We start from the raw sequence: 23,150 nt of genomic DNA, 5'->3' as shown, positions 1-23,150 counted from the left end.
CCCAGGAGTTCTGGCCTCCAGCCCGCTGTTTTAGCCACTAGCCCCCACACCCCTGCCAAAAGCCAGGGAGGGAACCCAGCAATTCTGGTTCCCAGCCCCGCCCATGCCATCCTGCCTCAGTTTCTCAATGCCCAGCCTGTCTGCTGCTGCCCTTTGCCCAGCCCTGGGCTGAGTTTGCAGAAGGATCAATGTTTAACCAGCTCTTGCCCTGGGCCCATGCTGCCTTTGAGTGCCTGAGGCTCTTCAGCAGCACTCCTGTGTTCTCTCCCCAGCTCTGGGAGGGGAGCAGGGGGCTGGGAGCCAGGACTCCTGGGTTTGCTCTGGCCCCAAGCTACTGTGCAAGGACACAGGTCAGGGCACTGCCCCCCCAAACCCCATTGCCCTGGTGAACCTCCCGAGCACCACCCCTTCCCCCCACATAGGCACAGGACATGATTGCAAAGGAAGCTTGTTTATTGCACGCCCCAGGGGGCTGGAGTTACAGCCTGGCCCACAGCAAACAGTAACCACTCTGGGACCCACTGCTGTAGTTTCACAACACCACCTATTGCAGCAAGGCAGGGCAGGGATCTGTGGGGGAAAGGCCTCACTGCCTTCAAGGCTGCCTCGAAGCACCCTTCCCACCCAACCCACACCCTGAGATGGGGCAGCAAGAAGCAGGGGGGCTGGAGAAATAGAGCCTGGTCCAGGGAGGGGAGGATCCCCTACCCATCTGAGTGGGAACCAAAGCCAGGCCCCAGTGAGAGCTGCCCCCATATCCGAGTCCCTGCGTGCTGCAGCAGGCATGGGGGCGGCGCCCCTAGATGAGGTTCAGGTGCTTCTCTGGGGGCAGCCCATACTTGGTCTTGTTCTCCTCGAAGAGCGCAATGAGCCGCTCCAGGTAGGTGGCATGGAGCTGGTCGATGTCCTGGCGGGATGGGCAGGGAGTCCGGGGCACCGGGATGGGCGCCCCCACTGGGGACAGAGAGATGGGGTTGGAGGCACATGCTGCGTGTCCCCGCCCCCCCTCCCCCCCCAAGATGCTCCGTTACAGCCAGCTCTGTGTGGGGAAAGAGCCCTGACGCCCAGGCGGGCATGTGGGGGACTGGGTCAGAGAACAGCTGGCAAGGCCTCTGCCGCGCCAGCCACAGCAGACAGATACCCCTGTCAGCAGCTCCCCCCCACAGCCCAGATGGGCTCCTTCCTTCTCTACCCCCCAGAAACCCCCCACCCACAGCAAACAGCCTCCTGCTGCAGCCTCTCAGCACACGCTGTGTCTGCTGGCTCAGCCCAAAGCTGCTGCAGGAAGAGAGCCCCTGTGTCCTGGCTCCCAGCCCGTGCTGCCCCCCAGCCCCCGGCTCACCCACGGTGTGGATGGGGCTGCGGAAAGGCAGCAGCCCAAAGCTGTACTGGAAGACCCCGCGGGCGTGGAAGAGGGGCAGTGCCAGCCCCATGACTTTCTGCAGCCGCTCCTGCACCGTGCGCACCAGCGAGCCCCGGGGGTTCGGCACCTGGTGGAAGAGCTCGTTCTCCCCAAAGGAGAACACGGGCACCAGGGCAGCACTGCGGGGACAGGGAGGTCAGGGGCAACCCCAGTCAGGTCCTGCCCCGCCCCCCCGTCTTAGTTCCCCATGCACCACCTGCTGCTCCCCCAGGTTTCTGCCCCAAGAACCCCTCTACATAATGCGCCAGCTCCTGTGCCCCCACCACACCCTGTGCCCACCCCCCACCCCTCTCTGATCCACCAACCCCCAAGACCAGCCACCAGGATTCCCACAGCCCCACTAGCCTCCCAGCCCTCCCCACACAAGCCTCAGGCCCTACATCCCATAATCCACCACATACAGCAATTCCACCTCACCCCACCCCATCCCCACTTCCTTTCCCCTCCCCTGGCTCACCCACCCGTGCTGCAGGGCTGCCTTGATGAAGCCCTTGCGGCTAAGGATCTGGAGGGTCAGCGCCCCAGGCCGGGCCTCCAATGACTCCGGAGGACCCCCCACAGCGATCACAGCCACCTGCCCCCCGCCTTCCCTGTTCAGCAGGTAGCTGATGCTGGCCTTGTCCGAGGAAACCAGCCCTGGGGTGAGAACACAGTGGTTACCCCTCTTCCTGGGCAGAGAACCCAGGAGTCCTAGCTCCCAGCCCCCCTGCTCAAACCACTAACCCACACTCCCCTTCCAGAGCCAGGCAGAGAACCCAGGAGCAGTGCCAGATTTATCCACAAGCTAAGCAAGCTACATCTTAGGGCTTCAGATTCTGAGGGGCCTCTACATATAAAACCTACATTTCTTTTTTGGTACTGTTATGGGGCCTCCTGCCCCGCACCCACTCCCTCTGACCCAGCATGCCCCACTCCCCTTGCAGCCCAGGCAGGGGCCCATCTCACCCCCGCTCATGATGTAGTCACGGAAGAGGGGCAGGCGGAACCAGAAGGGCAGCATGAGCAGGTGGGGTGTGAGCCCCGGGAACAGCTCCCCAAATCCTGTGGCTTCCGTGCAGAAGTTGCCGAAGGCGCCAGCCACCAGCACCCCATGTGGGTGGAACCCGAAGAGGTAATTGCGGGAGGGGTCCAGGGGCGCTGTCTTCACCAGCTGGGGAGAGAGGGCAGGGTTGAGCAGGGGCATCTCCGACACTGTAGGATGGGGGGCTCCAGGGAAGCAGCAGCTGCCAGGCCACATGGGGGCAGCACCTTTCCCTACTGGAAGGCCAATGGGAGGCCATCCCATGTCCTAGGGTCAGCCTCCCAGTCACCCAAAGGGCCAACAGGGGCTTCACAGGGCCCTAGGGTCAGCCCCATCCACCCATCAAAGGGCCAATTGGAACAGGGCCCTGGGCTCAGCTATGCACCCCACCACTGAAGGGCCAGCAGGGGACCACACAGGGCCCTAGGGTCAACCTCCATCCCCCACCAAAGGGCCAATGGGGGGAACCCAGGCTGGGGCTCACCGTGATGGGGAAGTAGTCGCGGAAGTGCCTCCAGACGCCCCAGTGGCGCACCCAGGCGGAGCGGCGGCCCCCGCGGGAAGGGGTCTCCCGGTCCAGGTAGAGCCAGGCAGCGTAGAGCAGGGCCGGCAGCCACAGCTCACCCAGCAGCGCCAGCAGGAACAGGGCCAGGCAGCACTGCGCTGCGGGGCAGGCAAGTTAGGGACTGCCCCCCCCCAGGCTGCTGCTTCCCCCAGGGCCACCACCCCAAGGCCCCAAGCCTCCCAGGGCTGCTCTGCTCCCCAGGGCACCTGCCAGCCTGCCCACACACTCATCCCAGGGAACCCAGCCCTCCCTCCCCAGAACTCTCTCCAACCACCCACCAGCCTACCCACGCACCTGCCCCAAGGCACAGTCCCCCAGGGCTGCTGCTCCCCACTCCCAGGCACCCCCTCTTCCACCTCCCCCAGGAACCATCCAATGCCCGTCCCCACAGAGCTTCCAGCCCCTTCCCCCAGCACCCCACAACTCCAGGTGGCAGCTTAGTTTCCCCCCCTAGCAGACCGGGGGGAGGGGGGGGAAGAAGGGGACTTAGTGAGAGGCAGGGTCCCACCCCCGCAGAGGACAGACCAAGATGCCCCCAGCAAATAGGGGCGCTTCCCCGCGGGGGTCGCAGCTACGCATCCTCCTAGGACACCCCCTGCACTTGTGCACAGCCCCCCCAGGTCTCCAAGCAAGGAGTAGGGGGGCAGGGGAACGCCCCGCTGCCAGCTGGGGGGCAGGAGAAACACCCCAAGTCAGAGCAGGGAGACACCCCTATGTCAGCGACTGGCGCCCCCCGGCGAAGGGACCCGGGCAGAGGAGAGGGTGCCCTAGAGCGGCTGTTGGGCGCCCCCGGACCCTCACCCAGCGCCAGGAAGGAGAAGACCCATTGCAGGACCGCGGCGGTCTGCAGCCGGCGCCGCAGCGGGATGCGCAGCGGGGCGAAGCGAATCGGCATGGCCGGGCCGGGGACACAGGGGGAGCAAACAGGGGCAGCCGGGGGCATTTATCCCATCGCCCACCCCCGCCCCTCAGTGACTCCGCCCCCTCACGCATAGGCCACTCCCCCTAGAATGACCCCGCCCCCTAAAGTGCTTTGCACGGCCCCTCCCTGCACCAGCCTCACTGGCTCAGGTTACTCCGCCCTTGTCTTCGCTGGCCCCGCCCCCTCAAGTGACTCTGCCCCCTTTCTGCACTGCCCCGCTCCTCCCTGCGCTCTACGACCCCTCTCCCTTCACCCCCTGCTGCACCGCACACTAGCCCCGCCTTTCCCTGCATGGTCCCGCCCCTGCATTGCCCCTCCCCTCCCTGCACGGCCACGCCCCTAAACTGCCCTGCCTCTGCCCCGCCCTCTGCACTGACCCATCACCTCCCTTCCCTTCCCCCACCGCCACCCCCCTGCTCTCTCCTGGCTGCACTTATCCCTCTCCTGTGCACTGCCCCCTCCTTGCATAACCCAGCTGGCTGCCCCCCAGCAGGTGTTGAACAGCCCCCCACCCATGCACACAGTCCAAGGGCCTGGACAGACAGGAGGCCAGGTTGGAAACCCACCACAGAGAAGTGCCAAGGGCTAGCCCAGGAAGGAAAACCCAAGGCCTGGCCGTGACATGGGGAACAAGGGGCTCGCCCAGGGGGCAGCCCAGGAAGCTCAGCTCCAGGTGCAGAGCCCTGTGGGCCCAGTGGCACTTACTGTCATCAAAGTAAAGCTGCTCTGGGCCAGGGAGCGTTCAGCACCTCTAGGATGGACTTGTGGGAAGCAAAGGACCCCGTCCCACCAACGCCGCACACTGGGGCACATCCATATTCCCAAACAACCCTCCTCCCTACTGTGCCCAGCCGTTCCCAGTGCTGTCTCTGAATGTCATGTGTGTGCCTCAGTTTCCCCATGTGTCTCTTGGTGGGGGATGTGCAGGGTGCAGCGAGCCCCAGATGGATGTTGCTGAATGTCCCAGCTCCCTGTGTCTGTTCTGCACCAGATTCCCAAAGGCAAATAACCCACTGGCAGCACAAGACCCTTTTTTGGGGGAGGGGTGAAACTCCTCAGGGGGACTCACTGTAGGACACTAGGGGGGAAATAGGGGAATGAGTGCCCCTGGGCCAGACACAGAAGCTGGAGGGACAATAGAGGTGTGGGGTGAGGGGGACAGTAAGAGCAGGGGTAATTCACACCCCTGACGAGCGACCAGGCCACCCCCACCAATCAAGAGGACACTTTTCACACCCCTCCCGTGCGCATGTGTGTGTGTGTGTGTCTGTAGTGGGGCTGGTCTCTGCAGAGCAGGCCCACTGTGTGGGTGTCTGGAGTGTGGGTGTGGTAAGGTGTCAGGGAAGTGGGTGTCAATGTGTTAGGGGGCGGGGTGTCAGAGGTAACTATAGGTGCGTGTTAAGGTGCAGATGTCTGGGATGGGGTGTAGGTGTGGCAGAGTGGGGATACCAGGGGTGTATGTGAGGGGCGAGTGGATGTAGATGTTTTGGGTGGGGAAATATAGACAGCATGCAAGGAATGCAACACACACTGTCACACCCAAGGAATCCACAGGTCAGACAGTCTTTATTGGGGCAAGGAGCAGGACAGGTGCTGTCCCCTGCTGCACAGACGTATGGACATCACCTGTGGCCCTAGGGGTTACAATCCCCCCTGGATGGGATCCCAGCTGCCAGCCTGGTCTGTTCCCCACAGGCCTTGGGCCCAGCCCCCTACATAGTGTGGAGAGCATAGAGAAAGTCCTGAAGAGAGTTACCCCCAAACCTCTCCCTGGCTCTGCCCCCAAAACCTCCCAACATAGGATCCCCAGGCCTTCTAAACCTCTCCACACAGGACATCACAAATCCCCTCTGAGCCCACCACATCCATCCTAGCTGCCCTGGGGTGTGACCCCCACCCAGTTCCAAATTGGGGACCACTTCCCATTCACTCTCAATCCAGCTCTGCTCCCCAGCTGACCCTGGCTCTCCATGGCCCCCTCCAGCCTCCCACTCTGCGGTTCTGGCTCCCCCTCCGCCCTGGTTCTAGCAGACCCGGACAGCTGAGTAGAGGGTCTCGCCCGTGGTGGGGCCATGGGCCTTTGGCTGCCCCGGGGCATTCCCAGGTTCAGCGAAGGCCAAGACAGTGTAGAGCAGGCCAGGCTCCTGGGGGTCCAGTGGGCACTGGGGCGGAGACACGCTGGGCCCTGGAATGAGAAACAGGGTGAGCTGAGGGACGGCGATAGGGGGGCTAGGTGAAGGATAGAGGATGGGGAGAGGCAAGAGGAAGGAGGGGTGGATGGAGGGATACAGGGGGCAGATAGAGGGGGAGAGGCAGGAGGGCAAGGGCAGGACACTGCTCAGGGGTACCCCGAGGTGCTCTCACCTCCCATCGGGATCTCCATGTACTGTCTTTCGCCCTCGGCTTGCAGCTGGCTCTGCTCCCTAGTGCAAGACAGACCCAAAGACAGTCACTGACCGGGCCCCGGGGCCAGGGGCTCCAGGCCCCCATACCTCAACAGCTGGCGGGAGAAGGGGAGTGTGAGGCAGTGGGGAGTTTGGAGGGTTCAGAGGGGGGTTGCATGCAGAGGGGGCGCTCAGTGCCCCGGGATGTTACTGGTTTAATGTGACAAGTGGGGAGGGCGTTTGTTGTTGCAGAGAACGGCCCAGAACTGGAGCCCCAGTGACTGGTGCCCTGGTGCCCAGCAGACCCCGCTCAGAGGACACAGCCAGTTCTGGTCAGATGAAAGACAACACGCTGCAGAGGGGAGACCCTGGACCCTGCCCAGCTGGTTCCAGCATGGGGAGAACATTGGATGGAGGAGAGGAGAGGCAGAGAGAAAGGGGCCCAGGCGACCCCGTTACCTGGAGAGAAGACAGAGGCCAGGGGAGGGGCTATTGCTGGGGATATTGGAGACTCTGCTGGGAGGAGGGGGCTTCTGATCTGGACAGAGAGCAGAGCAGGCAGAGCCCACCTGGCTGCAGGGGAGACTCAGACGTGCTGGGCTGAGGGGGGCCAGGCCTACAGGCCTGAGAGTTCCTGTGCTGGGTTCAGTGCTCAATGAACCCTCCTGTGTGCGGCTGGCGGAGAGTCGCTCCGGTCTGAGAACAGGGCTGCACTGGCCCCCTGCGAGTGGAGGCCCCGGGGGTCCAGAGGGAAGGGACCCCTGAGGGGGCTCACAGCTGAGGCAGGTGCACTGAGGGCCCTGAGAGGCACCGTCCCGGAGGCAGAGGGGCGGACCCCGCAGGTGAGAGAGGGTCTCCGCACTGGAGTGGGCTCCCCCAGAAGGGGTGCCGCACTGGAGAGGGGGTTCTGCCTGGGGACAGACTGGCTGAGTGGGGCATGACCTGTGAGCCGTGAGGAGGCACCTGGCCCCCAGCCCTGATTCCAGGTAATGGGCACTGCTGCTTAGGGTGGGGCGATCCCCATGCACTGCCACTAGAGGGTGGGTTGTAAATCAGGGGCATGGGGCTAAGAGGGACTAATTCGGCCCCATGAGGGAATATGGGGCCCTTGCAGGAGCTCCTCTGCGCCCCCTCTTTTCATCTAGGGTCCCTGACCAGGGGCTGGAGAATCCAGCCACCCCGAAGCCCCTGAGTCTAGGGTCCCACAGTTCCAAGTCCAGCCCATTCACAGTCTTCTTGGATGTGGGACTGGAGCCCCTCGAGGGTGGGGAATACGAGAGTGCTGGGCGTTGGGGGGCAGTGGGGAGCTTGGGGGGGTTGGGGAGCAGAAAAAGGTGACTCACCCAGCCAGGGGGGGCTTCTGCCAGCAGCCTGAGGGAAGAAAGAAGAGTCCCTAGCAGCCAGGTACAACTCCCACAGGCCTCCTGCCCTTCCCCCTCCCATCCGTTCCCTGATTCTTTTGTCCCTTCCAACCACCCCTTCTCCCCCTTCATCCATGGGGGCAAAGCTGGGGGGCAGAGCATGCGGGGCTCAGATAAATGGGTTTGTGGGGAGAGAGAGAGGGTGGAAGTAGATGGGGTGTATGGGGGTAGTGTCGATGGACAGTCACTTTCTGTATCCCATGATGCTGCAGAAGGAGCAGTGCATTTTGGGTAGGATCACACCTTCCCACCCATGTCACACACCCAGCAGGGCCCCACAAGTGCTGGACATGCCTGGCAGAGGGTTTGGGTCCACTCCCTGTTCCTATCCCTGTGGCGCCTGGGGAATCTCCCACAATGCCTTGCATGGATACCTGACAGCTCCCTTGGGGCGGGCAGAAGAGGGGCAGGATGCCCAGACAGGGCCATACCCCCACACGTGACCTCCCGGCCTCTCCCAGGTGTCCCTGTACCTGTTCTCTTCTGGGCTCTGCACACAGCCAGCCCAATGAGCACAGCCAGCAGGACAGCCCCTGCCAGCACCCCCCCTATCACGGGGGCTGTGCCATGCATGGCTGGCAACTGGGTCGTGGCTGGCATCGGTGCCTGCTTCGTGCGGGGGTCGTGCGGTGTCGAGGCTGCCTCTGGGGGGTGGGACAAGGTGGGGGTTAAGTCAGAGCATGGCCCCTTGACCAAATGCGTGCACAGCCAGGGGCATACACACACACTCCACTCTTGCACATTCAGTGCACACGCTCTCTGCTATCAATCACATGACCAATGTGCACGCACACGCGTGCACACACGCTCCACTCTTGCACGTTAGTGCATATGCACGCACACACACACACACACACTGCTCTCACACATCCAGTGCATACACTTACACACATGCTCCGCTCTTGTTCATTCACTACACATGCACACACATCAAAAGGTGGAAATAGGTCAAATTACAAAGGATGAATATAAGCAAACAACACAGGTATGCAGGCGCAAGACTAGAAAGGCCAGGGCACAAAACGAGCTCAATTTAGTTAGAGACATAAAGGGAAACAAGAAGACATTCTATAAATATATTAGAGGCAAGAGGAAGACCAAGGACAGGGTAAGCCCATTGCTTAGTCAAGAGGTAGAAATGATAATAGGAAACTTGGAAATGGCAGAGGTACTTAATGACTTCTTTGTTTCGGTCTTCACCAAGAAGTCTGATGATGATGGGACACCTAACATAGTGAATGCTAGTGGGAAGGGGGTATGTTTAGAAGATAAAATAAAAAAAGAACAAGTTAAAAATTACTTAGAAAAGTTAGATGCCTGCAAGTCACCAGGGCCTGATAAAATGCATCCTAGAATACTGAAGGAGCTGATAGAGGAGGTATCTGAGCCTTTTGGTATAATATTTGAAAAGTCATAGAAACTGGGAAAGATTCCAGAAGAGTGGAAAAGGGCAAATCTAGTGCCCATCTATAAAAAGGGAAATAAGAACAACCAAGGAAACTACAGACCAGTCAGTTTAACTTCTGTGCCAGGGAAAATAATGGAGCAAGTAATTAAGGAATCCATGTGCAAACATCTGGAAAATAATGAGGTGATAGGTAACAGCCAGCATGGATTGTAATGAACAAATCATGTCAAACCAATCTGATAGCTTTCTTTGACAGGATAACAAGTTTTTTGGATAAAGGAGAAGCAGTAGACACAGTATACCTAGACTTTAGTAAGGCATTTGATACAGTTTTACATGATCTTCTTATCAATAAACTAGGCAAATACAGTTTAAATGGGGCTACTATAAGGTGGGTGCATAACTGTCTGGATAACTAGATGGTGGGTGCATAACTGTTTCCTGGTACCTTCCCTTGCAACAAACCCCGTTGCCAGCTTTGTCCACATATTCACTCTGCTGATACCATTATTGGACCTAGCCAAGTGAGTTATAAGATCAAGAACACATATTCCTGAACATCCAGAAATATAATCTATGCTATCATGTGCCGAAAGTGTCCGTCTGCTATGTACATTGGACAAACGTCTCAGACACTTCGCCAAAAAATCAATGCCCACAAAACAGACATTGGACAGGATCACAAAGAAAAAATAGTTTCTTGCCATTTCAACCAGAAAGGACACTGTCTCAGTGACCTAATCACATGCATCTTACTTCAGAAGACTTTCAGATCTGCACTTGAAAGGGAATCCTCTGAACTGGCATTCATGCTAAAATTCGACACTTTCCACGGGGGGGGAGGGGGGGGCTGAACAAAGACCCCAACTATCTTACCCATTACAAAGATAGCTTCCCCAATTATCACCTCTAATACCATTAACTCACAGACATCTACCCTTCCCCACCTCTAATATCATTAACTCACAGGCATTTACCTTCCTTCCCCCCCCCCCCCCCCCCCGCATCCCCTTTCTGTTCTGAAATGTGATTTGTCCTTTTCATATGTGTTCTTTTTTTTTTAATTGTATCCTTTGGTATATATGGTTGTGCCAATTTTCTTCCACTATTTGATCTGAGGAAGTGAGTCTGGCCCACGAAAGCTCATCATCTAATAAACCATCTTGTTAGTCTTTAAAGTGCTACATAGTCCTGTCTTTTGTTTCAGCTACACCAGACTAACACGGCTACATTTCTATCACTGTTCTCAGAGTAGTTATTAATGGTTCATAGTCATGCTGGAAGGGTATAAATGGGGGATTCCACAGCAGTCTGTTTTGGGACCGGCTCTGCTCAATATCTTGATCAACGATTTAGATATTGGCATAGAGAGCACACTTATTAAGTTTGCAGATGATACCAAGCTGGGAGGGGTTGCAAGTGATTTGAAGGATAGAGTCATAATTCAAAATGATCTGGACAAACTGAAGAAATGGTCTGAGGTAAATAGAATGAAGTTTAATAAGGACAAATGCAAAGTACTTCACTTAGGAAGGAACAATCCGTTTCACATGCACAGACTGGGAAGCAACAGTGTAGAAAGGAGTACGGCAGAAAGGGATCTAGGAGTCAGAGTGGACCACAAGCTAAATATGAGTCATCAGTGTGACACTGTTGCAAAAAAAGCAGACATGATTCTGGGCTGCATTAACAGGTGTGTTGTGAGCAAGACACAAGAAGTCATTCTTCCGCTCTACTCTGTGCTGATTAGGCCTCAGTTGGAGTACTGTGTCCAGTTCTGGGCACCGCATTTCAAGAAAGATGTGGAGAAATTGGGGAAGTCCCAGAGAAGAGCAACAAGAATGATTAAAGGCCTAGAGAACATGAGCTATGAGGCAAGGCTGAAGGAATTGGGCTTGTTTAGTTTGGAAAGGAAAAGACAGAGAGAGGACATGACAGTGGTTTTAAGGGGGGAGGGATAGTTCAGGGGTTTGAGCATTGGCCTGCTAAACCCAGGTTGTGAGCTTAATCCTTGAGGGGGACCATTTAGGGATCGGGGGCAAATCTGTCAGGGATGGTACTTGGTCCTGCCATGAGGGCAGGGGACTGAATGACCTCTCAACGTCCCTTCCAGCTCTATGAGATATAGGTATAGAATCTAAAAAGGTGTGTGAGGGAGCAGAGAGATAAATTGATTTCTGAGGAATAGGACAAGAAGCAATGGGCTTAAACTGCAGGAAGGGAGATTTCGGTTGGACATTAGGGAAAAACTTCCTAGTAGTCCGGGTGATTAAACACTGGGGCTGTGTCTACATTGGCAAGCTTTTGCACAAAATCTTGCCGCCTGTCTACACTGGCCATGAGTATTTGCACAAGAACACTGATGTTCTACTATATGAAATCAGTGCTTCTTGCGCAAATACTCTGATGCTCCCGCTCAGGGATAAGTCCTCTTGCACAAGTGTTGCACTGAGGCCAGTGTAGACAGGTAACATCAATTTGTTGCGCAAGAAAGCCCAATGGCTAAAATGGCCATCAGAGATTTCTTGCGTAAGAGAGCGTCTACACTGGACCAGATGATTTTGCGCAAAAGCAAATCTTTTGCGCAAAGGCACATGCCAGTATAGATGCTCTCTTGCACAAATACTTTTAACGGAAACACTTTTTTTTTTGTTCTTTCATGTTCAGTGCACACAGACACACTGCTCTCGCACATTAAGCACACACACATATGCTCTGGATTTTGCACATTCAGCATGGGCACACACATGCACGCACACACGCACATGCACTTGCTGGCTTTTGTGTGCTGTGCAGCACGAAAGCCAGGGAGGGCTGATATCTCCCCGGTTCCGGCTGTCCTGTGGTGGGTAGCGATGGCCAGAGTGGCCGGGGCAGAGCCAGGCTGGGGCAGACCCGGGGAACGGAGAGCCTGCCAGAGGAGTGCAAGGCTGTGGGGAGAGCAGACACCTCCCAATAAAGCTGTTGAAGGAATGAGCCCAGGCAGGGAACGGAGTTATTTAAGCTCCAGGCCGATTCTGGCACAAAAACAAATGGACACAAATTGCCTCGCAAGAAGCAAAATTCTGGGGCAGGGCAAAACAGCAACTGGCCTCAAGACAGCGCGTGACAGGGCTGCTAGGAGTGGCATGCGGCCCGGCTGTGGCTGCCAGAAGCAAATGGCCCTGCGGCCAGAGGCAGGGCACCCGGGGGGGCGGGCTCGGAGTCCGTGCGGAGAATCCCTTCCCAGGGCTGTGGCTGGGGGGTGTCGCCCACACGGCCAGGGTCTCACTGACCGCCCTATTTGGTCAGGCAGGAATTTGCCCCTGGCTCTGACTGGCACAGACCCTGGCAGGGTTTCCGCCTCTCCCTGCAGCCTGGGGCGATGCTGTGTGGAGCCTAGCACAAGCATGGGTATGCACAGGCCTGTCATGATGGGCCCATCGGATTTCTGTCATGGAGCTACAGCGCCAAGAGTGCACGTGCCCTCGCACACATGATCACACACTTGTGCATCCCACGCCCAGACACCCCCAGCCCTGCACAGACCCCGACACACACTCCCTTTGGCACAGGCACATGTTGGTACATGCATGTCTGCACACACCATCCTTGCACGTAAACCAAGGCTTGGGCTGACACTTTTACACATGCACACTCAGGCACTGACATGGAGCTCACACACATGGACAGTCATCCTGGCGCACACATTTTTACACCAACCCACCCTGCTCCTTCAGGCCGAGGCCTGGGACTGGACCTAGAAAGGGGGCCCCAGGAGAAGGGGGCGAGGGAGTGGGTGAGGACGCAGCAGGGGCTGGGAAGGGAGCCAGAGGGTGCCCCTGACTCCAGCCACAGGGAGCCGTGGATTTCGGGTGAGGGCTGCAGGAGCCAGGAACACAGAGGGCTCCACTGCTGGGGGTGGGGAGTTCACCAGGGCAGCAGCTCCGGCCACAGAGGTGTGAGGATGGGGGAAGGAGACATGGGGGAAGCCCCTCCAGGATTCACCCCCAACCTGTCACTGTGAGGCGGGTTCCTGGCAGAGCGCGCCAGGGGATCCATGTGCCGTTCTGCAACTGCACGCAGACTTGGCAGACATATTCGCTGGTGTCCGACGCCTGCAGCCGGTCGATGCGGATCGAGGCCGTTCGCTTCGGTCTCTCCCCCGGGTTCCCGACCAGTGCGATGCGGCCCCGGTAATCCCAGCGGGTGAACCCCTCGGTGTGATTGTGCACGAAATCGCCATGGAAACCCCCTCGCCTCCAGTAAACCCGGACCTCCCGCAGCGGCTCGATCTCGGGGGGGTAGATTAACGTGCAGGGCAGGGTGATGGAGCCCCCAGTCGGTGCCGCCAGGATCTCGGGCTGCTCCAGACGGTACCGGGGATCCTGGGCAGTGGCTGAAAAGACACCCGGAGAGATGCTCCTGTCACCACGCCTTGCCAGGGTCCCACCCATAGCCAACAGAGCACTGACAGGACCACCCCAGACCTGGGCAATAGCGAAGGCAGGATTTGTCAATCAGTATTAGTGCTGTGTCTTGCGGTAGTGCCTGGAGACTGTGACTGGCTCCCTTCTGCAGGGCGCTGCCTAGACCCGGCTGGTATCAGGCCCCGTGGGGCCAGGCGCTGCCCAGACCCGGCTGGTATCAGGCCCCGTGGGGCCAGGCGCTGCCCAGACCCGGCTGGTATCAGGCCCCGTGGGGCCAGGCGCTGCCCAGACCCGGCTGGGATCAGGCCCCGTGGGGCCAGGCGCTGCCCAGACCCGGCTGGGATCAGGGCCTGTGGGGCCAGGCGCTGCCCATATCCAGCTGGGATCAGGCCCTGTGGGGCCAGGCGCTGCCCATACCCGGCTGGGATCAGGGCCTGTGGGGCCAAGCACTGCCCAGACCCGGCTGGGATCAGGGCCTGTGGGGCCAAGCACTGCCTAGACCCAGCTGGGATCAGGCCCCGTGGGGCCAGGCGCTGCCCAGACCCGGCTGGGATCAGGCCCTGTGGGGCCAGGCGCTGCCCAGACCCGGCTGGGATCAGGGCCTGTGGGGCCAGGTGCTGCCCATATCCGGCTGGGATCAGGGCCTGTGGGGCCAGGTGCTGCCCATATCCGGCTGGGATCAGGCCCTGTGGGGCCAGGCGCTGCCCAGACCCGGCTGGGATCAGGCCCTGTGGGGCCAGGCGCTGCCCATACCCGGCTGGGATCAGGGCCTGTGGGGCCAAGCACTGCCCAGACCCGGCTGGGATCAGGCCCCGTGGGGCCAGGCGCTGCCCAGACCCGGCTGGGATCAGGGCCTGTGGGGCCAGGCGCTGCCCAGACCCGGCTGGGATCAGTCCTTGTGGGGTCAGGCGCTGCCCATACCCGGCTGGGATCAGGGCCTGTGGGGCCAGGTGCTGCCCAGACCCGGCTGGGATCAGGGCCTGTGGGGCCAGGTGCTGCCCAGACCCGGCTGGGATCAGTCCTTGTGGGGTCAGGTGCTGCCCAGACCCGGCTGGGATCAGGGCCTGTGGGGCCAGGTGCTGCCCAGACCCGGCTGGGATCAGTCCTTGTGGGGTCAGGTGCTGCCCAGACCCGGCTGGGATCAGGCCCCGTGGGGCCAGGTGCTGCCCAGACCCGGCTGGGATCAGGGAAAGGCTCAGTGTAAGTGGATTCTAAAGAGCTCAATGTTTTCTTAGTCTGGGGAAGCTGCCTGCCACTGGATTTCGGCAAATGCAGATATTTACTTGGCTGCGGGCTACAGTAGAGCAAAGCTTACCAGCCCCAGAGTTTGGGGTGTGATGTCCCCGCACACCCACCCGCACGCCCAGTCTCATGGCTTCAGGGCAGGAGTGATGGGGCAAGGGGGAATTTCTGCAGAATCCAGGTCACACCCTCACCCTCCTCCCAAGCAGCTGCTGCTGGCTCTGGTCAAGCTCAGCCCTTCTGCAGCAGGAAGGGAGGCCAAGAAAGGTAGGTTCCTGGGAGAGCCGAGAGGCGAGGGGAGATGGGTATTGAGGGAGGCTGCGCAGAAGATGGACCCCTGGAGAGACTGGAAGGTCAGGGGAGATGGGCCCTTGGGGAAGCCAGGAGGCCGGGGGAGATGGGCCCCTAGAGAGGCCAGGGGAGATCAGTCCTTGCATAAGCCAGGAGGCCGGGAGACATGGGCCCTTAGGGAGGCTGAGGGAGATGGGCCCCTAGGGATGCTGGGGAATATGGGTCCTTGGGGAAACCAGGAGGCCAGGAGAGATGGGCCCCTGGGGAGACCAGGGAAGATGAGCCTTCAGGGAAGCTGGAAGCCTGGGGCAGGTGGGCCCAGGGGAGATTGGTCCCTGGGGAAGCCAGGAGACCAGGAGAAGGGCCCCCGCCCTGGAGATTCAATGCTGACCGATCACACCCACCTCCACCCAGGATCCCAGCCAGGAGCAGCAGGGCTGGATGTCCCGGCAGCAGCCACATCTCTGGGCCGTGGGGCTGGGCATGTGGCTTCCAGGAACTGCAGCTACCCTGCCCAGCACCCCCAGGGCGGGGGCCGGACGCTAGCTGGGAGTCAGGGCGTGGGAGCCAGTGGCAATACCGCGAGGAGGAAGCGAGGGAGGGGATAGGAATTGGGCAACTAGGCAAAGCGCCACAGTCACTTCCCTTCCATAGCCAGCCCCACAGTCCAGGCTTCCCAGCCCCCCTCTGCTCCCTCGGGGGGGCACGGGACCCGGGGTACTTCGGGGGCTGCAGGGGACGGGAGGAATCCATGGGGCCTTGTAGTTTGGTGGGGGATGGGAACACGGGGGAGTGAGGGACACGGGAACTGGGTCCTTGGGGAGGGTACGGGGGCGGGGGGGATTGTGTCTGACACTGCTCTAGAATTAGCTGCCCTCGTTCCCCCTTCCCCAGGTGCCAGCCGCTTGGCCAGACGTGCAGAGGAACCAGCTGCCTTGAGACAGGGCAGCCTCAGGGCTCAGCAGTGACCCCAGGATCCTGCCTACAGCACATGGGCCACCCCAGGGTCTCTAGCAGTCGTGCATTGGTGCAAATCAAGCCTCCCAGAGCAGCAGGGCCCAGCAACTAGGCTGTGACTGAGAGCCAGGCCCTCACATCCTGCCCCCAATGGGTCTCACCACCAGCCAGTCTCAGCCCCTGCCCTCCCCCTGACAGCCCGTCCCCCTAACTCCTCTACTAGCCCCTTCCTTGGATCCCAGAGCTGGGGGGGAACCCAGGAGTCCTGGCTCCCAGCCCCCTCCCCCGCCCTGCCGCGTCCTATATGGGCCAGGCAGAGTGGGGATTTCACACAGGAAGGGGGAGGTGTCAGCAGCTTCCTCAAATTGCAGGGGGGGGAGTAGTAGAGCTGGAATCATCTGTGCTGGGGCCATGAGCCTGGAGCTGCTGCTGCTACCCCTGATGTGGGGTGAGTGACCGGGGCAGCCACGCGCGGGGGCTGCCAGAACTGGGGGTGCACCCTTGCCCCTGGTGGGACCCAAACAGCTGGGGGGCATGGAGTGGGGATGGGGTAGTATGAACCTGCACCCCCTGTCCCAACCCCTGAGCACTGCAACCCCAGCCCAGGCCACTGGCTCTGGACAGTGCTGGGGGCAGGCTGGAGAGCTCTTTGCATGAGGGGGCCCCAGAGCCAAGATGCACAGGGCTGGGAGGTCCCCTTGTCACCGAGTTGTGGGGGAGTCACCAGGCCCTGCAACCCCATCCGCAGCCAGACGTGATTCTCAGCTGGCAGCTAGAAGAGAAGGTTTATCAGGTGACAGGGACACAGGGAGGCGCAGACTTGTCAGCACAGGAACCAGAAGTGGCCAGCACCGTTCACCTGGGGAGAGAGGGGGCCAGAGACAGGGCGCTGGTCCTGCCCCATCAGCCATTACACTGACCCACTCCCAGCTCCTGGTCCCATCCCCTCAGCAAGGCTCCAATGCCAGCAGCTTTGTCCTGCTCCCTGGACAAAACGTCACCTGGCCACAAGCCCTCCCTGCTCTGATCATGAAGGGTATCAGCCATTGCGAACATGCCAGAGCTAGGGCAGCCTAGTGAGTCACACCCACAATTCCCATCACCACATAGGTATTGGTGCAGTGTCCTTGGGAAACTGAGGCACACAGTGGCATGCACATGCACCATAACAAGGTGACTACCCCTCCCCCCCCTGGGTTGTCACATTCCTCTGCGCCCCATGGGCTGTGGGCCGCACACAGCCCTGCGGCCCGGCATGCATGCCCTGGGAGGGCTGCGCTTGGCTGCAGGAGGCTCTGTGGCGTCACTACTGCACAGACACTGGGGCGGTGCTGGAGGTGCTCTAAGGGGCAGCACAACCTGCCTGGCCTGGCTGGTTCAGCCCAGCAAACCCAGCGTCACAGCAGGGCTTAGCCTCGCTCGCCAGCTCTCAGCCTCTGCAGAGCCCCCCCCCCTTCCCCCCGGGATCAGGTGTGTCCTGCACCACCCAAGTTCACCGCCTGACAATGCCCGACCGGCCAGATCTGGCATCCCAGCCACGCCAGCACCCAACAAGGGCTGGTCCCTTCTCACTAGCAGGCCCATCCCTGGAGTAATGGCACTGCTGGTGCCTCCTGGGGCTGGGACCAGGGCAGCCCTGGGAGCTTGCACCGGTCACTGCTGGAAAAGCAGGAGAGTCTCTAGCATCCTCTGCAGCCCCGGGTGGGAACTGTTGATGGGGCGCAGTGACAGGAGCATCTCTCCAGGTGTCTTTTCAGCCACTGCCCAGGATCCCCGGTACCGTCTGGAGCAGCCCGAGATCCTGGCGGCACCGACCGGGGGCTCCATCACCCTGCCCTGCACGTTAATCTACCCCCCCGAGATCGAGCCGCTGCGGGGGGTCCGGGTTTACTGGAGGCGAGGGGGTTTCCATGGCGATTTCGTGTACAATCACACCGAGGGGTTCACCCGCTGGGATTACCGGGGCCGCATCGCACTGGTCGGGAACCCGGGGGGGAGACCGAAGCGAACGGCCTCGATCCGCATCGACCGGCTGCAGGCGTCGGACACCAGCGAATATGTCTGCCAAGTCTGCGTGCAGTTGCAGAACGGCACATGGATCCACTGGAAGGCTCTGCCAGGAACCCGCCTCACAGTGACAGGTGGGGGTGAACGCAGTGGGCAGGGCACCGGGAAAGCAAGCTGCTACCAGGCAGAGACTCTCATATCCAGAGCAAAGTGTGGGGGAGAGGGGGGACAGGGTGCCCCACTTCCTGGGGTCAGTGGGAGGGAACAGAGTGCACCATTTCCAGGGAGCAGTGGGGGAGAACAGGGCCCCCACAGCCAGGGTGGCTGGAGGAAGCAGTCTCTGCACCCTTCACGCTGGGCTCAAGGGAGTTTGGGGAGGACAGAGTTTGCCAGGGCACCCCACACTTACTGTCCCCCACTTCCTCCCCAGAAGCAGCTCCCAGCCCCATGCCTAGGACGTGGCACCCAGCACTGGCAACGCAGGACACGAGGAGTGCAGAGAGAAACAGCACTGGACACCTGGACACCACTCACCTCGCCCTCATTGGCCTGGCCTCCACACTTTCCAAGATCGGCATCTGCATCGCGCTCTTTGCCCTCTGCCAGTGGCTGGGCTGGGCTCCAGGCCTCAGGAACAGGAGGCCGGCACGGAGCGACCCACCAGGGGAACGGGGTTTGAATGTGCCTCCTTGGCACACAGCTCACGGCCAAGCGTCCCCGGGGAATGATGCCAGCCAGCAGCGGTAAAATGGCTGTTATCCTTCAGGGATACGCCCCCTCGCGATAGATAGAGGAGTGTGTGTGGGGATAGATAGATAGATAGATAGATAGATGGATGGATGGATGGATGGATGGATGGATGATGGGAGGTGTATGAGGACAGGTAGCTAGACAGGGCTTGGGAACCTCTCACAATGCCTGCAGGGCACAGGGACCTGGGTTACCCACATGGCGCCCTGCACTCCCCCACATTGCTGCTGTTACCCAATAAAGTGTCGCGGCCAAGGAGCCAGTGAGCCCCTGTTTAACTGTAAGGACTACAGGGCCAGTGCGGCCTGGCCAGGTGGTGGTGCAGGGGTGGAGGTGGGCTGGGAGCTGTCCACAGACGGACGCAAAGCATAGACAGGCTCTGGGCTGGAGCTGCAGGGAACCACAGTGCCATTGATGCGCCCATGGTGTGAAATTGGCCACCGGGACCGGATGAGAAACAACACCCCTCCCCCCCCGCTCAGCAGCGTCCTCACGCCCGGAGCCAGGGCAGGAAACCACCTTGGCAGAGGCTGTGCTCTGCAAGGACCCAGGTGTTCGGGGAGCTGAGGGGGAAGGGCAGCTGGCAGCAGCCCTACACAAGCCTTCTGGGGTGAAAGCTTCACCCAGGGGCTCAGCCCCGAAATGGTCCGTGACTCCCCAAGTGGTGTAGAGGAAGAGGGGACATCAGGATCTCCGGGTGCTGCACAAGGGCACAGAAGTGTGATGCAGGTGGGGCACCAGCAGGGGATGGCGGCAGGGCTGGTTCCAGCAGGGGAAGGTCCTCACCATCTCTAGGTGGGAACCTCTTCCTCCAGGTTCAGCCACACGGCTTCCATCTCCCTAGGCAGGAGCTCGGGGCCTGAAGTCACCCACATGAGCTCCAGTCGCAGGGACACGCGCCAGAGGGAGACACGCCCCTCGCCCGGCATTCGCAATGGCACTCCCACAGCGCCGCCGGCCCAGCCAGGTTTATTGGTCACCCAGCCCCAGCACAGATTGGCCTCGGGGAGCGCAGAAAAGGGACAGGTTCAGCCCGGCCCGATGGGGTCCCTTGCTCTGGCTGGCCCCTTCTGTCACCTGGCTCCATGGTGGGCTCACCCAGCCGGTTCCCTGAGGAGGGAGCGAGCAGCCATCCACAGTTGCTCCCTGCTAGGTGTCCCATGTCCCCATGACTGGGCTGGCCGTTGCCACCTGCCGGAGAGCTGAGACAGCCAGGCGCCAGTCCCATCCAAGAGCGAGCTGGGATCCTGAAGCACACCCAGGCTTCCTGCAAATGTCACAAACGATTCCTGCTGCGTCACGTGGGCACCGGGGCTCCAAAGCTGCCTGTCCTCACAGAGGAGGGGGATGGGCCTTCAATCTTTGCGGGGTTCCAAGTCACCCAGAGAAGGGGGGCAGCATCAGGTCTTGTGCCAGTGGCCCAGGCGCTGCTCCTCCTGTCCCAGCACCCAGGGCATGGGCCTGCAGGGTCTCCAGCCCTGCCGGGGAGGCAGTGGGGGAGGCAGGCAGCCCCTGTGGGCCATGGTGCTGGGCTGGGAGGTAAAATAGTCCAAGTTGATGAGGACGTAGGGGGCGGAGAACGAGGTGCGCCGGACTGGCAGCCCCTGCTGAACCCACAGAGCCATGGGGGGCTCCTACAAACACAAGAAGAGTGTTAGGGAAGGGGTTCTGCTCCACATTTCTTCCCACCTCAGGGCAGAGTTTCCCCCACCAGAAACCCCAGGTGCCTGCATGGGGCCCAGGAGAAGTCCTGGCCCCTATGGAGCCTGCAAATTCCCAGCATGCAACTGGGTCCCTAGGGGCTGTAAATGCCTAGGTTGCAATGGAGCCCATCTGCGCCCCATGGAGACTGGATACTCCCAGCATGAACTGGGGCCCTGCTGAGACTGCAAACATTCAATTGGACCCCTGAGGGCTGCAAACTTCCAGCATGCAATGGGGCCCAACTCCCCCGCAATCTGCAAACTCCCAGCATGCAATGGGGACCCCAGCAGCTGCAAATTCCTATGATGCAATGGGATCCAGTTGCCCACCCCTCCTCCAAAGATGGCTGCAAACTCCCAGCATGGAGGGATTAGAGCAGGGGTGGGGAACCTTTTCCACTGACCCACCAAAAAATCAGTTGGGGACCAGAGAAGTGAGAAGCAAAAAAAACCTTCCTAGAACCACCCAACGCTCACTGATGTGGCCCCCAACTGAGACACTTCACTCTTCTGGTGCTCCAGTCCCACGTGGGGTGGGCAGGCAGGTTCACGGCCTCAGCTCTGGGTTTGGTGGATTTTGTGTCCCCCTAGGCTGTGGGGTAGGGCCAAAACCGAGGGTTCCAGTGTGTGGGACAGAGCTGCCAGTCAGTAGGATAGGGATGAGGGGGCAGGATCTGGGGTGGAGGAGGGGTGAGGGTGCAAGGTCTGGGTGGGAAGTAGGGTGCAGGAGCAGACTGGCAGTAGGTGTCTGGCAAGGGGACAGGAGCAGGGCCAATAGGAGCAGTGGGAAAAGCCTCCAGGCGGCGTGCCCCTGCGCTGATGTTCCCCCCAGCTGGGGGAAGGGAAGCAGCAACGCGAGGAGCCATTTGTGGTTCTGTTTCTTCCCCAGTCGCGCAGTGAGGCTCAGGGCTTTCTCCACCCCCCGCTGCACAGAAAGCCGGCACTGGCTCCAATCTTGTGGGAGATATGAGGCTGGCGCGCCGGCGCAGGCTCCCTGTTGCAGGGGACCAGAGTGGGAGACCAAGGGGGGGCTGAACTTGAGCTGTGAGCCATTTTTGGCTCCACAGTGAGCCATATTTGGCTCGCCAGCCATAGGTTGCTGACCCCTGGATTAGAGGGTTCTGACCCGGGGCAGTCCAAGGAGACTACGGCTCCCAACATGCAACGGTCTTGGGGCTGCACTTGCCTGGGGCAAGGTCTGTGCCCAGGGGCTCTGGCTGCAGTCCAGACCCCACACCACACGGGGGCCTTGAAGGACCCAGGCGGTGGGGCACGGCACGGGCAGATGTGAGGGGTGGAAACTCATGCAGTTTCCTGCTCCATGACGCCAAGGCTGATGTTGTCCAGTGGGGGTTGGTGGGCTGGGCCCACAGTCCCATGGTAGTGGGGTGGCTAATAGCCATGACAGCCACTGTGTGGGGCTGGCTGAAACCAACTCCTCTGCCCCACAAGGGAGTTGGCTGCAGTCTCCTCTGCCCCATGGTTCCCTTTACCCGATGAAGGGCTGGCTGCAAAGCCCATTTTGCCCCTCCCCTCGATGGCCAACTGCTGGTCACTGGGAGCTCTGTCACACATAGGGACTAGCAATGGACAGTGTGCATAAGGCCCCCATCCCGTCCCATCCCACCCCCAAAAGAGGGAGGCAGGCTCACCTGAGGACTAGCCACATGCGGGTAGGGATGAGGGAGCACCAGCTTCCTAGAGAGACAGAGAGGGGTACAGTGAGGAGAGAACCCACGAGACCTGGCTCCCAGCCCTGCTCTAACCATTCCCACACTCCCAGAACTGGGAAGAGAACCCAGGTGTCCTGGTTCCCAGCCCCCTCCCCCCACAAAGGCAGGTGTGTCCAGCCCCTGTGGGGCTGCTGGGATCAGTGAGGTGGGGGCTTGACTCCTACCTGTGCCTCCGCACCCGTTCCTGCAGAAGGTGGCCCAGCACGGCGATGCTGCCCAGCAGGAAGAAGGCCCCAGCGCCCAGGGGCCCCAGCACCTCAGGTCGCAGGGCAGAGTGAGGGGTCTGGGAGGGATCAGCGGCTGCAGTGGAGGAGGAGAGGGGTCAGAGAGTGTCCAGCCCTCCCTGCCCCGATGGCTCTGTCTGTCCCGCTGCCCCCCTTCTCGGGGCTCCCCCACGCACCAGGCTCTGTGATCCAGACTGGCAGGCACTGCTCCGACACGCCCGAGGGGAAGGTGGAGAACTTGCAGCAGTAGTGGGTGCCGTTGTCCTCGGGGGCCAGGCTGGGCACTGTAAGCCCCACCTGCCCAGCCTCTGACACATTGGTGACCCGCAGTTGGCCCTGGTGAGCAGGGTGCACATGGGCCCCATGTGTGGGGTGTATCACGGCCAGCTCCTCGTGGCTCCCATTCTGGCCCCAGCGCCGCCAGCTCACCAGCGTGATGAGCTCCTGGCCCCAGAAGGCACAGTGCAGCTGCAGGGAGGACCCCAGAGCCAAGGGGTGGTCAGCCCAGAGTGTCAGCTCTGCCTTGCTGGTCCCTAGGGGGAGAGAGCAGATGGGTTAGGGTCCCCATGCCCCACACCCAACCCCCCTGCTCCAACCCGCCAGCCCCACTCCCCTCCCACAACCAGGACAGAACCCAGAAGTCCTCCTGGCTCCCAGTCCCCTTGGTCTAAGCCACCAGCCCCCACTCTG

The 23,150-nt window shown here is 60.5% G+C and overlaps 3 protein-coding genes across 7 annotated transcripts; 1 reads left to right on the top strand and 2 right to left on the bottom strand.

Annotated features, from left to right (window-relative positions):
* Window positions 1-435: 435 nt before the first annotated feature.
* On the bottom strand, window positions 436-4,017 carry LOC102443676 (2-acylglycerol O-acyltransferase 2-B-like). 2 transcript variants are annotated; one of them, XM_075907354.1, is made up of 6 exons: window positions 3,811-4,017; window positions 2,929-3,102; window positions 2,369-2,573; window positions 1,885-2,059; window positions 1,343-1,542; window positions 436-954 (listed from the first exon to the last, which is right to left on the bottom strand). In XM_075907354.1, the coding sequence occupies exons 1-6, from the start codon at window positions 4,000-4,002 to the stop codon at window positions 800-802; spliced, it is 1,101 nt and encodes a 366-aa protein (XP_075763469.1). In that variant the 5' UTR covers window positions 4,003-4,017; the 3' UTR covers window positions 436-799. The 2 variants fall into 2 exon arrangements, with proteins under 2 accessions (XP_075763469.1, XP_075763470.1); XM_075907355.1 differs by having other exon boundaries at window positions 2,929-3,107; window positions 3,811-3,945.
* A 388-nt stretch (window positions 4,018-4,405) lies between these two features.
* On the bottom strand, window positions 4,406-16,216 carry LOC102443414 (paired immunoglobulin-like type 2 receptor alpha). Of its 2 annotated transcripts, XM_025186770.2 has the most exons (6): window positions 15,491-16,211; window positions 13,139-13,522; window positions 8,210-8,380; window positions 7,659-7,686; window positions 6,296-6,354; window positions 4,413-6,116 (listed from the first exon to the last, which is right to left on the bottom strand). In XM_025186770.2, exons 1-6 carry the CDS (start codon window positions 15,837-15,839, stop codon window positions 5,956-5,958), a joined length of 1,152 nt encoding a protein of 383 aa, XP_025042555.2. In that variant the 5' UTR covers window positions 15,840-16,211; the 3' UTR covers window positions 4,413-5,955. The 2 variants fall into 2 exon arrangements, with proteins under 2 accessions (XP_014431087.2, XP_025042555.2); XM_014575601.3 differs by lacking the exon at window positions 8,210-8,380 and having other exon boundaries at window positions 4,406-6,116; window positions 15,491-16,216.
* Window positions 16,217-16,373: 157 nt separating this feature from the next.
* On the top strand, window positions 16,374-21,181 carry LOC102463902 (paired immunoglobulin-like type 2 receptor beta). 3 transcript variants are annotated; one of them, XM_075907948.1, is made up of 3 exons: window positions 16,374-16,491; window positions 17,789-18,184; window positions 18,481-19,088. In XM_075907948.1, exons 1-3 carry the CDS (start codon window positions 16,455-16,457, stop codon window positions 18,795-18,797), a joined length of 750 nt encoding a protein of 249 aa, XP_075764063.1. In that variant the 5' UTR covers window positions 16,374-16,454; the 3' UTR covers window positions 18,798-19,088. The 3 variants fall into 3 exon arrangements, with proteins under 3 accessions (XP_075764063.1, XP_075764062.1, XP_075764061.1); XM_075907947.1 differs by lacking the exon at window positions 16,374-16,491 and having other exon boundaries at window positions 16,498-18,184; window positions 18,484-21,181; XM_075907946.1 differs by lacking the exon at window positions 16,374-16,491 and having other exon boundaries at window positions 16,500-18,184.
* Window positions 21,182-23,150: the final 1,969 nt, after the last annotated feature.

Source organism: Pelodiscus sinensis, chromosome 24, assembly GCF_049634645.1.
Source record: "Pelodiscus sinensis isolate JC-2024 chromosome 24, ASM4963464v1, whole genome shotgun sequence".
NCBI classification, from domain to species: domain Eukaryota; kingdom Metazoa; phylum Chordata; order Testudines; family Trionychidae; genus Pelodiscus; species Pelodiscus sinensis.
The sequence above is the reverse complement of the archived record's forward strand: the minus strand, read 5'-3'. Positions and strand labels throughout refer to the sequence as shown.